The sequence below is a fragment of the Nelumbo lutea genome, chromosome 3, assembly GCF_056320005.1.
Source record: "Nelumbo lutea isolate HS-2025 chromosome 3, American lotus-T2T, whole genome shotgun sequence".
NCBI classification, from domain to species: domain Eukaryota; kingdom Viridiplantae; phylum Streptophyta; class Magnoliopsida; order Proteales; family Nelumbonaceae; genus Nelumbo; species Nelumbo lutea.
Genome location: NC_142686.1, coordinates 81478969 through 81496658, shown reverse-complemented (window position 1 = coordinate 81496658; position 17690 = coordinate 81478969). Strand labels below are relative to the sequence as shown.

Below are 17690 nucleotides of genomic sequence, written 5' to 3'. Positions count from 1 at the left end.
ACAAACCAACTAACCCACCAACGAGCCTGTCCTCGATTGATATTAATTTTGGATTAGAATTATCCAATCAAGGAAATTATTTTGCAGCGCCATCAAAATTTCAAAATGACATGCGTAAGCCTAGCCATTGCATGCATAAACCATATATGAAAAGATAGAGCTCTAGTAACACCTAATGTACTAGACTCCATAAGAAGCAAAACATGAACCACAGGCACATTTTGGTACCTAAATGCAAGGTTCAAAAAATTGACACGTATCGAGAGCCCTCCTATACAGAGGGAGTATCAGGGTTCTGATCAGTTCAGGGGGTGGAAACTTAAACAGCCCCCCCTGAACAGGTTTTGAAAAAAAAAAAAACTAAAAGAATAGTATCGATGGGCGTATCGATATTTGAAACCTTGCCTAAATGTACATTGAAGAAATTTTCCAAAGAATTATATTGGAGATGAGCCTCGATGCCAGATAGAGAAAGAGGGAGAGCGCTTCTCCAATAAAGAGGGAAAGAGCCCCAATAAATCCATATTTTCCGAAACCCCACAATACTCGACAAATTTTCTACAGAGTGGTTTCACATGTCCTAACAGTCATTGTCTTCATTGATCAACACAGTAGTCAGGTGCAAAAGAGAATTTCCAAAATTGAGAAACAATAACTAAACTAATTTCTGTGATATAATACCATTTGTGGTCAGAGTACATTAATACTGTAATATAACCTCCAATGTTTTCAGGAGGAACCATATAGAGAAATTTCTCAACTATACAAAATTACTTCCCCTTCTTATTGGCTCCCATCAAACAATACTGAAGCTTCCGACCTTTCCTCATGTAAAATGAAAATAATCATCATCAAGTAAGAGCAGTAGTAGACATACATCCAAACAAGGAAAGTAGCCAAGAATGATAGTTCAGCTGCCTTATCAGCCAAAGAATATCTTGCACCAGAACTGAATGCTAAGAGCCAATGTCATGGCAGAGAACCATAAAAGTTAGATAAAGGCATGGGTTCTGAACCACTATTTTGTTTGTTTCATACCTCAAAATCACTTGAGTGATTCCATTTCCTATGTATTTGCTTTTTCCGAAGTTGAAGATGTGGTCATTGGTACAGGCTGAACAACTTGAGACTCATCAGAGTTAACACGAGAAGCTTCCTTTTTCAACTTATGGTTGTTGTATGCAGCTACACCTGCAATGGCTGAAGAAAAAAATCACTTAAAGAATGCATCAAGAAAATTATTCCAGATTCTTTTCATTTCAAAACCTATTACACAACAGCCTCCTAGTTGAAAGGTTATATTAATGCTTCCTTCAATCATATGTCCTGGTAGAGCTTGTGTCTTTTAAAAAAGGTTGTAGGAAAGATAGATAACAATTGAAGAGAGAAAAGAATCTAGGTTGTAGGAAAAACAAAAATGAAAATTTTCATTTTTCAAAAGAATGAAAAAAATATGCTGTGTTTACTAAGTCTGCATTTGCTAACAATGCAAATGCAGAACCAATGCAGATACATACTCCAGTTTGGTTTTGCAGTTATTTGGTAAGAATACATCTTTGTACTGAAAATGAAGGTGTTTTTTTTTCTGACATTTAAGAATTCAAAATGGAAGCAAACTTTTGTATTCAAAGTTGGTCAATGTAAAAAAAAGGTAGAGCCAATCATGAAACTTGTGTTTGTACCCATTACAACAACCAAAGACAATATAAAATTTATCAATGCAAAACCGAACCAAGTTTGCATTCTCACTTTCTAACTGAATTTGCATTTACATCAATACATATGCTTTTTGCATTCTTACCAAATGCAGCCTAAAGCACAGCATAAGAGTATTCAGCCAAAGTGCAAGATAAATGTGCAACAGGCTGTTATAGCTCGAGATAGAATACTCATATCCATCTGATCAAGAGCTCAAACACAGTTCAGAATGTAAATACAAAAAAAGAAAAAAAAAACAGTCTAGAATGATCTCAAATCATAAGGTAACTGGTCAGGAAAAGCGAGCCCCTATTAGCACATTAAGCTTAACATATAACCATCTGAAAGACTGGCCTAAGATTTGAATGACCTCAAATCCAGATTGAGCATGTGCTCAATGTGCAATGCACATCAGCAGATGCACACAAGATGTCTAGGATTCCTTAGGAAAATAAATATTTAATACTAGATTTTTTTTGTTATTATTTACCAATGGCATAACCAAACAGGTTTATAACCGTCAACTTTGTATCTGCAAAAAGAAGAGCTGACAATAAAACAACCACCCAGTCCTTCACAACTCCAGCAACACGAATGGTCAGAGCACTTGTATGTGAGATCACAAGGAAAACCGAGAGGTTCAGTGCAAAGGTACAAAGAGAATTGAGAGTTAGTATGAGCGGTTGAAAGGTCCAGGTTCCTTCTGCATCCATCTTAGGCTTCTCTAAAAATATCCAAGGAATGAAGAGGCATAAAGCACTGCAGAAGGAGAAAAAAGATTTTGCTTTCATGAGCAGAATTTTTCAATATTTTAATTTCCAATTAACATCAGCAGAATAGGTTCCACAAGTTCCTTGAGAGGAAAAAAAAAACAATACATGCCTGCAGGGACTGATGTAGTACATGACAGATATAGGGTTTAATTTGAGACCCTTTCTTTTCACCAGAATCTCCATGAAGATAAGCCTCAAAGCTTCTCCGACAACACCACCCATTTGGTAAACCACTCCAATCCAGCTAACATTTATTTCCCCATAAGAAGCCACAAGAACACCAAAACTGATAATTGACATTATCAAAAGCATTCTACAGCTCATTACTTCAAGACCAGCTGCAACTCCCAAAATGAAGACTGCGACGGGCACTACAATATTCAAGCAGGTGGAAAAAATAAAAGGATGTAAGTTCTGAGAAATTCAATCTCTTATTACCCAGATAACAGGGGCAACCATGAGATACAGGCAACTGTTGTATAAACAATTAGAAATAATTAATCTCTGGAAATACTAATCACTAATCCAAGTATTTCTCAATATTCTAAGCTATTAATCCATATAAAAATAGGAATTTGAAGATCTCAGGGAAACTTACTGATAGCTTTCAACATTTGTGCAAATGCAACAGAGATATACAGGTATGCAGTGTTTCCCAGCCACAGAGTCATCGCAAACATCGCACCAATCGGAATAACAGATGTAGCATATCTGAATGTTAAGAAATTAATTAGCTTCTATTCCATGCCATGGACTATACTTCTATGCCATTGAAGCAGTTACCCAAAGAAAAGGAACAATCGATTGAAATCGATACTGAAATATGAGAATAAATTCTAAATTACCATAACTTAAACTTTCTTGACCTTGACAAAACAGACCCTATTTAAAAAAAAATAAAAAAGAGAAATATTTAGGGCTATTTTGACCAAAAGTGCTGAAGTATATGTCCCAAAAGTGGCTAAACATGTTTCCTATATCAGTCACTTGTATATGCTGAAAGTTAAGATGGGCAAGTTTTTTTTTTTTTTTTGGATAGACGACTTTCAAAATGAAGAATACAAGTTTTCAAAATCCAGGTGCACTCTTTGGGCTAAATAATATATCTTGTGCATATTGTGTATCCCATATTTTTTGGGCCAATTTATTATGCTGTCTCACCTTATTTCTCCCTCTTCTTTTGTAAGGAATGATAAACTTCATATCTGCTCATGTATTCTGAATGAATCTCCTTTCTTACCAATAAATAACCCCAAAAAGTTCTCAGGTAAAGCTTAGTTGAGTTAACTAGATTTTCATTTTCCATTTACACAGAATACAATGTATTTCTGTGCATTCGCATGTATATTTTATGAAATTATTTTGCTTTCTAACATATATCTAAAAGATTAAATTAATATTAAATATCCAAACTTGATTTCAAGCTTAAGCAGAGATGTTGATTGCTTCGGAATTTATTAACAATCACATAATACAACTAATAGTGATCCCAAGGTTGCCAAGGAAACCAGTTCCTTTGTATTCTGCTTTGTTTTTGGAGGACCTGTTCAATTGATGGGTCCAGGCTCTCATGTTTTGAAAGATTATCACTCTGTATTCCTCCTTACTTTCTCATAATAAAATCTAAGCTATCCTTCTTGGTGATTCTCATCCATGATCAGATAAAATTTCAAAATACAAATCTTGGTAGCAAGTTTGCTGTATGTGAAGAGGTGGAAAAGGATCCAAATGACCTGTTCATGCAATGCAAAATATCCAAAGAGATTTGGGGATTCTTCCTTTCTTTTGTTTTTTGGGTTGATTGGAAGATACTACGCCAGGTACAGTGGCTGCTGCAATTATGGCCATTCATTGCTTTTGATACAATGGGAGCCACTTTATGCACAATCACATCCTACTTTTTCTTTGCAGGAATTTTGGAAGGGAAGAAATAAAAAACTTTGAAGCTAAATCAAGGTTGTTGCCCAGAATATGCAAGAACATATATTGGGCTATCTTTAACATACAAGACTTCAATGATATTCCTAATCCATAGCAGATGAAAGTGCCTTTATTGATAATAAAAGCAAATAATGTACAATAGTAAAATACACTCCAATGGAGAGTGAAGAATAGACCCAGCCAGCTAGTCACATAAATTCCTATAATAGCCTACCCATGTGGGAAAGATTACCAGTACAAACAGCCTCTTAACCATTTTACCTGACTGACTTCAAGCATATTAGTAGGTCTAGTTTTGACATCAAGTGGGGAGAGATAATGAGATATTGAATGTAATTTTATTTATATAATTGTTTTGTTTGTTTGCTTTTTCCAATTCAATATAAAAGGGATAAAGTGATTATTATAGGAGGTTGTCTCGCTCTCCACAACTACAGTAGCTTCCATATATGGGAGACCATTTACTATTGGCCCATTTGTAAGCCCACTCTATGAAGTCCAATATACAAGACACTAGAAGGAATATTCCAAGGCATAATCCAAAGAGATAAGGCTGGTGTTGGGGTCATGGCTGAGCTGGCCCTGAGAGACACGTGGCCGCCTAGTCATCGCCCAGCCACGATGGCACAACCCAAACACAATGGCATAGCCTGGCCATGTCAGGATAGCTCAGCCACATCGGCTCAGCTCAACCGAGCTATGTTATTACCGTGGCCCCCTGTCTCATCCCTCCAGCCATGTCAGCCACACGTCCCATGGATAAGCTCAACCGCGGATAAGGGAGGTGAGAAGACAACTCCGCCGAGGAGTAGGACTCTACCTCGGTAACCTTGGCGGCATCCCTATCTCCCCGGTAGCATAATCCAACCAGGAGACGAAACCCCAGCTATAAAAAGGTGCCCCATGCTCAAGGTAAGGGATTGGACCCAGCTTCTAGCACCCACACCGTTACTTTGCTCGGACCAGCACCCTCATTGCTCGGCCCGACCATTCACCGCCCTCTCACTAACTTGAGCGTTGGAGTACTTACTCGGGGATAACTCCTTGGGCCTCTGACTTCTTCTCTTGATCGCAGATTACATAGCACGACACCGTCCTTGTAGGCTCGGCACCGCCCAGTCAGCAAGGATTATCTGGTTGGTCTCCTCAGTTCGTGCACTACCTCGGATTGAGCAACATCAGTTGGTATTTTTGTTCTTCAAGATTTTCTATAGAAGGCATTGTACCTCTTTGTTTTCCTTTTAGAGTGACTAAGTATTTTGAAATTTGAGCTCTGCAACTTTGTTGTGGTTGAGAAGTGACAATATTCTCTTTGATAGTGGGACTTCATCATCCCCACATTCATCTCTTCCCACCATCTTCTCATTTGTCCATGAAGCCTTCTTCCAACCACAAGTTTTCAAATATGAAGAGGGATGGCTTATATTGAATTCCAATCCAATCTAGACAAATAGGTGTGTGGTCAGATCAGATAAAGATCTAGATAGGGCCTTATGAAATAAGTCGGGAAAATTTTCTCCCCATTCTGTAGAGATCACAAATCGGCCCAACTTTACAAGAGCTACTTCCTCCCCATTGTTTATCTATGTCTCACACCTCCCTTCTCATGAGCAAAACAAATAGTGTAAAATCTCCTACCACCCAAGGCTTGTCCCATTCCTCTCTAACTGCATTGAGTTCTGCCCAAAACATAGTCCTCAATCCGTTGTCATTTGGGCCATACATAGAAGACAATACAAATTCCCAATCATCCTCAAGAATGTGAAACCAAATTGAGATGGAAAATTGCCCCACCTTTTTACCCTTCACCCCCACTGAATTTGTGTCCCAAATGACTACGAGACCTCCTGCAATACCCTCAATAAGTAAAACTTCCCAAATCACATTAACCCCACATATTTCTTATTGTTTGAGCTTCCAAACACGAGAGTCTAGGGAGTCTAGGGAGCTTGGGGAAATGTAGGCTTCTCTGAGAGAAAGGAGGAGATCATTAACTCACTGATCTCCGAATCCCTTAAGGGCCTTCCATGACTCAAGTTTATGTTGCTTTCAGTGGGAGAAGAGGGGAGACACTGGGAGATGGTTGCTTCTTTGTTAAGGGTGAGATTGAAGAGTCTAGGGTGTAGAGAGACTGAGCCGAATGGGCCCTAGTATTTGTTTTATGATTAAGCAGTGTTCCTTTAGTTCTATATGTTAACGGGCCTTTTCTTCATGGGCCTCTTAACCTCTTTTTAATTTCTTTTAAGTTCTTGCTTAGTCGACCGTCCACTTAAAGGGCAGACTTGTAATTAGCCTAGTTAATTAAGATTGTAAAAGATTAGTGAAGGGAGAGAGGAAACTATCAAACTCTCTTCTCCTTTCCCTTCTTCCTCTCCATCTTCTTCTTCTATTCTGCTGTAATCCTCTTTTCTCTCTCACTCTTTTCTGTTTTAATCAATTTATTTACATCTTGGTATTAGAGAGATAAGTTGCTAATCAATCAGAGTACTGTTTGCCTGGTTGGTAGAGGGTTTGGAGAGTTAGAATCTGGCTGAAAATTGCCAAGAAGTGAGGCTATAAATTCTCTGCCCAAAACCCTAGCCGACTAGAGAGTTTTCAAGTTACAGGTTCAGGAGAAGGATTGGGTGTGGCGCTCAGGGTTTGGGATGTGTATTTTGATCCCTAGAAGTGTGCAGTTGAGATTTGAAGAAGGTTGGGAAGCTCTGGTAGGAGCGGCTGCTTCATCTCTCTTCCTCCCCGATAGCTAGGTGCAGTGAAACCCTAATTTTTGAGTCTCTAGATATTGTATTGACCTTAGTTAGGTTTATAAAGACTGAAAAACTAGTTTTTTGTTTTTGTTTTGTTTGATCAATGGAGCAATCTAGAAGTGAAATGAGGTAGATGTCGGTATCCGAGGTTGGTCAGGTAGATTCCTTTTTGACTGGAGTGACCACAATTATTAGATGGAACCAATTTTCTAGCCTAGGCACAGTCTATATGGATCCATGTTTGTAGTAGAGGTAAACTAGGGTATCTCACAAGTAGTAGGGTGAAACCTGCAGAAAGGACCTTGCATATGAGAAATGAAATAATGGATGCAGGAGAATTACACAGTGATTTGATAGTTGGTCAACCCTATGTAGCCCCATATAAGTCAGCATTACCTCTAAATGACTTCAACCAAGGAGATTTGGGACAGTGTTACAGAAACATATTCATAGAAGTTAAATGTTGCAAGAGCCTATAAGTTGAAGAGTGATGTGAACAATCTAAGATAGGGGGAGAAGAGTGTAGCAGTTTATTACTCCATGTTGAAGTCACTATGACAGGAAATTGATGCTATGGAGACAGTTGTATGGGAGAGTACTAAGGATGCAGAGACATTTAGAAAACTAGTGGAGCGAAATAGGGTGTTTGAGTTTCTCACAAGACTCAATCCGGAGTTCGACATTACTAGGTAGAACATCCTTGCTAAAGATGAGGTCACTCTTGCTCAAGCATATGCTATGGTAAGTAGTGAAGAGAGTAAGCAGGAAGTATGGTTATAGGGACCACCTACAGAACACTTTGCACATGTTGAAATAAAGCCAAAGGGGCCAACTGAGAAGAAATAAGTGATATGTGAATACTACAAGAAACCAAAGTGTACTAAGGAAACCTATTTGAAACTTCATCCAGATCTTCTCCCGGACAAGTTTTGGAACAGCAACAATAACAACAACATTAAGAAGAATGGTCAGACTAGGAAGCCTAAGAATGCTAATGTTGCCACAGTGCTTGAGGGTGGAAATAGGGAAACTGAAGAAAGATAAGCTATGGTGCTGCTAATAGCAATAATGGCAAAGCTTGAAAAGTATGGGAGGTTACTTAATCACTTGGGGACCACTGCTTCAGCATCCAACCCTTCAGGAAACACCTCATCATCCACATTTGCTCACTCAGGTACTAGTGCTTCTGCAAATCATGCTATTGTTTCAGGTAATCATAAAATCCCTTGGATTATTGATTCTGGTGCATCAGACCATATGACCAGTTTATCTAACTTCTTTTGTTCATATCAGCTTCTCTCTGGTAGAAGAAGATATCCCTTGTTGATGGGTCTCTTGCTCCCATCTCTGATAAAGGAGATATCAAGGCCTCTGGCACTCTTGTCTTATCCTCTATTCTTCATGTCCCCAAGCTTAATACCAACCTTTTATCTGTTAATAGCTTGACTAAATCCATGAACTGTAGCATAACCTTTTTTCCTACTCATTGTGTTTTTCAGGACCTAAAATCTCAGAGGACAGTTGGGAGTGACCATGAGGCAAATGCAATATACTTGTTAAACACACCTGACAGGAGTCTTGGACCACCTAATGGAGTAGCCTTGGAGTATGCTTTGTCAGAGTCTATTGATAGAGTCATGTTATGTCATTTACCTTTTTCTGCTTTGAGTCATTTGTTTCCTGATATGTTTAAGGGAATGTCTTTATCGAGTCTTCATTGTGAGTCATGTGGACTTGCGAAGCATTGTCAACATTCTTATTCAACAAGCAATAAAAGATCTATTTCTCCTTTTCATATTATGCACTCTGATGTGTGGGGGCCATATCATTTGCCTACTATGGGGAGTTACAAGTATTTTATCCTCTTTATTGATGATTATTCTCGTTGTACTTGGATTTACCTTATGAGATCTCGGGATGAAGTACCCAACTATTGTGCAAAAGTTTCATAAACTTATTCTTAACCCAGTTTAACACCTAGATCAAAATATTCTGATATGATAATGCTATGGAATATTTTGAAAATAACCTTTCATCCTACTTTGAGACCTTTGGGGTTATTCATCAGAGTTCCTTTCCACAACAGAATGGAGTGGCGAAAAGGAAGAACCGCCATGTGGTTGAGGTTGCTAGATGTCTCCTTTTTGCATCTCATATTCCTATTAAATTTTGGGGGGGATATTGTCTTTACTACCACATATTTGATTAACCGTGTGCTCTCCTGGGTTTTGGGTTTCAAAACCCTGTTTGGCCTTCTCTTTTTGGATGAGGATCTCTTCTCCCTTCCTCTTGAGTTTTTGGGTGCACTTGCCATGTGCATGTTCATAATCATCGAAGACACAAATTTGAGCCTAAGGAACATAAGTGTATCTTCTTAAGATATGCCTCCATACAGAAGGGATATTGTTGTTTTGATTTGATTCGCGGCTCCCGCTTTATCTCTAGGGTTGTCACATTTGCTGAGTCTATTTTTCTTTGGTATTTCTCCTAAGGGAGAGCATTTTGAGGAGCCGTTTGCTATGTCTCCAACTGTTCCTCTTCCAGTTCCTTTTGAGTCTTCTATTGAGTCATCATCTTCTGTTGCCTCTCCTTCCACTATGTCTACCTCACATGTTCCTGCTCTTCCGCCTCCCCCAACTCATCCTCCTATATTTCCCCCCATATCCTATTGTCCAAAGGTGGTACCTAAGACAAAGATTCAGGCATGGGCAAGTTGTTTCCACTCCTTCAACAGAGCCTCTTGCACCTCCCATCACTATTGAGGTAACAGGTTAGCCTTCCTCTGACCCATCTGCTACCTCCCAGACCTTGACCTTCTTATTGCCCTTTGCAAAGGCAAGCGAAAGTGTACAACACATTGTATCTCTAAACACCTGTCCTATAGCCTTTTATCCCTTACCTATTATTCTTTTCTTGTCTCTGTTTCTACCCACGTGATTCCCAGGTTTGTACCAAAAACCTTGTCCAAACCTGAATGAAGGGATGCTATGATGAATGAGCTAGATGCTTTGCATAAGAACCAATACCTGGGATATTGTGGGCTTGCCTGAAGGGAAGGAACCAACGGTTTGTAAATGGGTATTCACTATCAAGTATCATTCTAATGGCACTATTGAGAGGTTTTAAGGATCAATTGGTTGCTAAGGACTACACTCAAATGTATGGTATTGATTACCTTGAGACTTTTTCTCCTGTGGCCAAAATGACTTCAGTTCAAGTTTTGTTGTCTCTAGTTGCTACTTTTGATTGGCCCCTTCACCAGTTTGATGTTAAAAATGCCTTCTTAAATACATGAACAAGTCTATATGTCTTTACCTCCAGGGGTGTATGGAAAGGAAATGCAAGGGAAGGTGTGCAATTTGAAGAATTCCCTCTATGGTCTCAAACAATCTCTTCAAGCTTGGTTTGAGAGATACAAAGCTGCTCTTATTTCTTTTGGTTATGCACAGACTCAACCTGACTATACTTTGCTTGTGAAGAGAAGTAACTCTTTGGTGACTTGGCATAGAGTGATTATTAGCATTCATGGATTGGCAAACAATGGTTGGGAACTTGGGATGCAGGAGTCGACCCCAGGGCTTCCCGATGCTCTCCCTGGAAAGCTATTCATGGTATTTTACCTTCATTCCTTCCTTATGTCAAATTTGATGTTTGTGCAAGAAATAAGGTGTTGTTTTGGGAAGATGCTTGGGTTGGAGAAAGTCCCCTTAATGAAAGGTTCCCTTCTATTTATTCACTTTCTGAAAATAAAAGAAAAGTGATCTCTTTAGTTTTTACGGATAACTCTTGGGACTTAGGTTTGAGGAGAGGTCTAAGGAAGTCGAAAATGACAATGGTGGATGAATTAATTAAACTTCTAGGGTCCACCTACCTGGATCAATCTTGTTTCGCCAGTAGAATTTGGAAACCTTCCCCATTTGACGTGTTCACTTGTTCCTCCTTTTTGATATACTCGTTCAATCATCAAACCCTGTAAGGAGCTTTCCTTCAAAGGAGATTTGGTGTCAACCTGTACCCCCAAAAATTTGGGCTTTTTGTAGGGAGGTGGTTATCCAAAAAATCAATACTCTAGATATGTTGCAAAGAAAAAGGCCAAATGTTTGCCTATTAATTTCTTGTCCATTTGTATGCTTTATTTGGACTTGATTCTCTTCTATCTTTGGTTGTAGGTGGACACCTCCCTCAGATGTGGCAAGCCTTTTGGACCCAAGCTTTTTCAGGCAACCGAAGAGACGTGGAAGATTAATGTGGAGAGCCACAAGAGCAGCTATCTTCAGTTTGGGAAGAAAGGAATAATAGAATCTTTAAAGGAGTGAACAAATTCAAGGAAGCATTTGTAGAAAGGATAATTATTATGACTATTCAATGGTTGAAAACTTTGGATTTGTTTAAAGACTTCTCAGCAGAAGACATTTACAGGAATTGGGAAGTGGTGGCTTCTACAACTTCCATGAAACCTATTGTGGAGGAAGTGTGGTCCCCACCAACACAACAAAGAGTGAAATTGAACTTTGATGGGAGTTCAAGAGGCTACCCGGGCCCTTTAGGTATAGGAGTATTTAGAGATGAAAATGGCAGAATTGTGGCTTTGTTTTCAGGACCAATAGGAGTGGGGGACTCATTGAGAGCGGAGGTGATGGCCTTACTTCAAGGTGTAAGATATGCAAAATAGTTGGGGTTACACCAAATTGAGATAGAGGGAGACTCTAAATTGTTGATTGAGTGGCTGCAATCTAGTAAGTTGGAAGCCTAGATTTATAGACAGCCCATAAGGGAAATCCTCAACATAACAAGGGAGATCGATGCATGCTTCAAATGGACAAGGAGACCAGCTAATGGTTTAACTGACAAGTTGGTTAAACAAGGGACTGTGAGGGAGAGTATGTTCTGGGAAGTTTTGTAAGAAAGATTACTAGGGGCTCAACACCTACTTGGGGGTTGACAGCTGTACTTAAATCTGGAAAGTTATTTTAAGTTATTTTAATGAAGTTACCATTTCCAATAAAAAAATGATATTTTTTATCAGTTTATTTATATGATAATTTAGAAATAGAAATTAGCTCCAAAAAATAAAAATTGACCAATTAGAAAACAAAAGGTTATGAAGAAAAAAACATTCATTTTCTTCACACTGAGAAATAGAATAATTTGTGCATCCATCATAAAGCTAATTACAATTTTAAAAAATCAATACTGGTGATCTACTCCAAAAGAAGCGACCCAATACTTGCTTGTCACCCCATTGGTGTGTTCTATGTAAAGCGGATGGGGAGACTGGTTTTCACCTACTGGTGTCTTGTCACCCCACAAGGGCAGACTCTAGAATTTGGATCCCTACCCCCACTGGCTTTTTTTCTTGTGCTTCCTTTTTCAAAGTCCTAAGCCAGTCCACTAGTCCTATAACCCCCCCTTTCCTTGCTGATGAGGTTTGGTGCAGAGAAATCCCTCCTAGGGTTGGTAGTTTTGTTGGGAAGCCTATCTGGAAAGATTCAACACTGGTGATCTACTCCAAAAGAAGCGACCCAATACTTGCTTGTCACCCCATTGGTGTGTTCTATGTAAAGCGGATGGGGAGACTAGTTTTCACCTACTGGTATCTTGCCATTTTGCAAGGTCAATTTGGGAATGGGCTTTTTCCCTCTTTGGGTGTAGATGGAACCCTCCATCAGATCTGCATGGCCTCTTTTCCCCTTCTGTCTTCAGGTGGCGTAGGAAAAGGGGAAGGACTATGTGGAGAGGTTTGAGGGCTGCAGTATGTTGGACAATATGGGAAGAAAGAAACTACAGGATATTCTCAGCAGCTGAGAGAGGGGTGGAAGAACTAAAGGCTATCATTCATTTCAGGGCTGTACAGTGGCTGAAATCTTTGGAACTATTTACAGGTTACACAGTGAATGACACGTTGAGGAAGTGGGGTGAAATAGCAAAGTGCACACAGACCATGTCAGTAATGAGTGTGTCTTGGACACCTTCACCTGCTGGGTTCATGAAATTAAATTTTGATGGGAGTAGTAGGGGGAACCCTGGACAATCAGGGATGGGGGGTGTCTTTAGGGATGAAAATGGGGTCATTTTTTCCTTGCTCTCAGGCCCAATTGGAGTGGGTGACTCCCTTAGAGCTGAGATCTTTGCAGTTATGGAAGGAGTCCAGAAAGCCAAGGAGATGAACATCAAAAAACTCTTAATTGAAGAGGATTCGGAGGTGGTGATAGGGTGGCTGAATGCGTCAGCAATGGTTTATGGAGGTACAATAATCAGAGGAGGAAATTTGAGTGGCTGGTGCGGGAGATGGAAGTTAAAATGTTCTGGGTCAAAAGATCAGCCAATTCTCTAGCTGATGGTTTAGCTAAACAAGGGGCAGAAAGGGATTCAATGTTTTGGGCTAAGTTGTAATTTTTTGTCTCTACCTATTCTTTTGTTTTCTTGATTGTACTTGGAAGATAAGTGTGTTTGTCTTCCTTATGTAACCTCTTTGGTGAATTAAAGAAATTGTTACTGATAAAAAAAAAAAAAAAACTATTCCCTTTGGTGCATTTAGTAAACCAGTTGCAACAATTCTTTATGTAGTAAAAATATAAAAAATAAAAATCAATTGGGAACAACTATGTGAATTTAAAATGGAAAATTAGAACTTTTTTTTTTGATAAATGGAAATGGAAACTTCATTTGGTACTCACATTTCAGTAGTCATTCCCTCTTCAATCTTCATAATCTGAAAAGAAAAACAAAAGAAATTAAGTGTACAACAAAGAAAATCAGCCTTGTTTGGCACATCATAAAATCAGCTCAGCAAAGTTTAATAAGATCAATACCTTCAGAACTTTGGTAAGGAGAAAACATAAAACGGATGAGAAAACCATATGGAGTAGAGTCAATCCGAGAGGATAGGGGAAGTTGATTTGTTTTGATGATAAAACCCACTGCATTTATAGGTTCAAAAAAGTATCCTGTGTTAACCATATGAATATACAAATTTTCAAGAAAGCAACATTTTCTTATCATTGTCAAACTACCATGGAGAGAATTAGCATCACTAAGACTTAGCTGGATACAAAAATGCTATGAAATATAGCTAAGTTTATAGCAAACAATATCCAAATCCAGATGTTGGATCAATGGTAATGAATGGATATTAGATCTTAGATGATTTAGTCAGTGATTCTTTTATCACCAACCATTGCATTTTCTTTTTAACTTAACGAAAATTTTCACTTACTGTTAAAAAAATATGATATCTTAATATGTTAAGTAGACCTGTTCAAAGGCTGGGCCGGGCCGGGTTTTGGACAGGCTTTGCCTCTTTATAAACAGAAAATGACCAGGCCCAAGCCTGAGCCCAAAGTCTGATCTGGACAGATATTTTATAATATATTAATTATATATTATTAATAATATATTATATATTATATAATATTCTATATATTATAATATATAACACTTTTTTGTTACTAATCTTATTATTATATAGTATATATTATATATTATTAATTTATATTATATTTTATTATATATAATATTGTTGGACTGTGCTGAGGCTCGGGCTGGACTTACTTGGGAAAGCCCGAGCCTGAGACTGAGCCCACAAGTGTAAAACCTTGTCCAACCCCAACATAGAATGGGCCAGCCCATTGGACTACTTGGCTCATGAGCAGGTCTAATGTTAAGAAAGATAAATAGCAAAAACAGCACAGCTTTTTTTTATCAATAACAAGAAACTTTATTGAAACTATGAAACTTAAATCACAAGAGAGGGGGAGGTAAATTGTCCTAACTCACCCACCAGCAAATTACAAAGAAAACACAGCATTGTACATAATTACCATATCAGTGTAAGAAAGTTCACAACATGAGTGTAAGTCATGGTAGAAAAAATTGTTCCTCAGAATTTTTCAATAATACCTAAATATTGTAATCATTTAGTACCATATTGTTAGCTTAATAAATAGCAAAAACAGCACAGGTTTTTTTTATCAATAACAAGAAACGTTATTGAAACTATGAAACTTAAATTACAAGAGAGGGGGATGTAAATTGTCCTAACTCTCCCACCAGCAAATTACAAAGAAAACACAGCATTGTACATAATTACCATATCAGTGTAAGAAAGTTCACAACATGAGTGTAAGTCATGGTAGAAAAAATTGTTCCTCAGAATTTATCAATAATACCTAAATATTCCAATCATTTAGTACCATATTGTTAGCTTAATAAAATATCTGATCATTTGACACTTCTTTATTGATTTTGACCTCAGAACTACATAAAATTCTTCATGATTTTATAATGGATAATTTTTTATAGGGTTTGGAATGCATGCTTTATTGGTGCCACATCCTGTTCTTCCATTTCCAGGGATAAAGAAGTCATTGTTTGATGGCAAGGAATTAGAAGGAACACAAATAGACTGCAAGAAAAGATACATGTCAAGGTAATCCTTGCCTTGCAGACCTGAAAGAAAGGCTGATAGGACAAAACAAAAGGGAGATTGTTACGAAAACTTAATCCCACCACCTTTAGGAGATGTTATTCCTTTGATAGTTACAGAGCCAAAAAAAGAAGGAAAAAGAAGAGGATAGGAGACCTTTCAAAGAAACTTGATTGGGAAATTGGGAAAGGAAATTCCAGGTGAAGAAGAAGAACAAACTTCTACTACAAGAAAGAACAAATGAGTGAAAGTATAACCTCTCAACAATCTCTCCTCCCTGGCAGCAACTCCATTCCACTGCTAGGCATCAATTGTATGAGATGTTACTTGACATAAATAGATGGTTGGACATGTAAGAAACAACCACAACATTAATGATTAATCAATTGATGGAAACCCAGTTACATAACAAGCAATTTGCATATCATAAGGATCTTACATGGACCAGAAAAGCAATGCCAAATCCACATCCAAGACTGCCCAATCAAAGAGCCAAAATGCTTAAGTCTCATTGTATCCTTTAAGATTTTTTTTTCTTTTTTGAAGATAAATAAAAAATAAAATTCATTATCAGACTCCAAAACAGGAAAAAACTCAGCAGCAAAAGCTGAAATCAAAAAGAGCAAGCAGCCCCTCCTGCAGAAGTCTCTTTCTTCCTCCAAAACTGACCTCTGTTTTCTTCCAGATCTCTAAAAACCTATCTAGCAAATTCCTCAACCCTGATAAAAGATAACCTCCACCTCCATGTCAACCACCTCATCCAAATCTAACTCGCCCTGCACAACACGAGTAACATCCATAACCACCTCCTTCTCATGAACAGATCCACTCGAAACCTCATTACCTCACTGTATCCTTTAAGAATAACCCTGTGACTATGCAGCCTAATTCATGCAGATGCAACATCATATCAGACAGCTGATAGCTGATTCCATTAGTTGGCAGTTGAAAACAAGCGGAGATAGAGGAAACACTTGCATCATTAACAATATCCTCATTTTGCATTTTCATTGTTCCCACTTTTCTCTTTCTCTTTTTTGTTTTCCTAAGTTATTTGTCATTCTGTAATCCTTTTCAGTTTTCTCCAGCTTTTGCAAAAGTAAAACAAAATATGTAATGCTTGATACTTGATAGTGTAGACATGTGGCTATATCACTGGATAAAGTTCCCTGTAAGTGGATCAAGATTGTTGGAAATTGACTTAAGAGAAAGATGTAGTTTGAGAACATCAGAACATGATTTATAATTAAGGTATTGCACCACCATCAAATATCCAATTTTTCCCTCAATTCTATCAGTTCATACTCTATACAGGGGATGGAGACACATTTAGTGTAGTTTAAATTGACATTTCCTGAAAAATAGTAGATTATGATGCCTAATTTTTCCTTGACTAGTGTTAAAAAGCATAGGACAGTTTAACATGCTTCAATCTTTAGTCACTTCAGCAATGTCTCATGCATTAAAGTTTGCAAGCCCGTAAATGATTACCAAGAGACTATGTAAGAGAATATCCACTTTATAGAAGCAGTAGTTTCCTTATAACAATTGTTATCAATTGGTTGGGCCTGGACCAGGACCTGACCCAATTAGTAAATGTGTAGAACCAATTCCAAAGCAGAACCTATAGGATCTGTAATCAGGACCATTGGGTATGATTCAATAAGACCCAATTATAATTGATAGCTATGTCTTAACCTGTAATTCGACAACAAAACTACTTATTTGTTAATTTTTTTATCAGTAACAGATGTATTATATTATATTACATTTGCTTAACAGAAATTTGTACAACTTGATAATGGGAGTGTCGTTCCCAATTTTCATCCCTATAATATTACAACTATCAATTTCAAATTACATAGAAACCCAAAAAAAATTGCTGCCTCAAAGCCCCTTGTTTGTCAAAGGAGTCAGCTAGCCCATTTGCACTCCTTTTGATCCACTTGATTCAGCTTCTATATCCTTTGCAATCCTTTCCACTTACCTTATCATGTGCTTAATGGTCACTTGTCTAGTAAGACAGCAATCAGTCCTAGTTTAGATGTGAAATAAACAAGGAAGAATGCAAACAATAAAAGAAGAAGAGAAGAAGAGAAGAAGAGG

General features: G+C 38.0%; 1 protein-coding gene across 1 annotated transcript in view; it reads right to left on the bottom strand.

Annotated features, from left to right (window-relative positions):
- Window positions 1-641: 641 nt before the first annotated feature.
- The window catches only part of LOC148865974 (Nucleotide/sugar transporter family protein), a 30722-nt gene continuing 13673 nt past the window's right edge, over window positions 642-17690 (bottom strand). The window contains exons 2-7 of the mRNA XM_088981554.1: window positions 13972-14079; window positions 13837-13871; window positions 3070-3182; window positions 2581-2842; window positions 2189-2457; window positions 642-1200 (exon numbers count right to left, since the gene is read on the bottom strand). Of these exons, the coding sequence (XP_088837680.1) occupies window positions 1067-1200; window positions 2189-2457; window positions 2581-2842; window positions 3070-3182; window positions 13837-13871; window positions 13972-14079 (921 nt within the window). The 3' untranslated portion in view covers window positions 642-1066. The remainder of the gene's footprint in view (window positions 1201-2188; window positions 2458-2580; window positions 2843-3069; window positions 3183-13836; window positions 13872-13971; window positions 14080-17690) is intronic.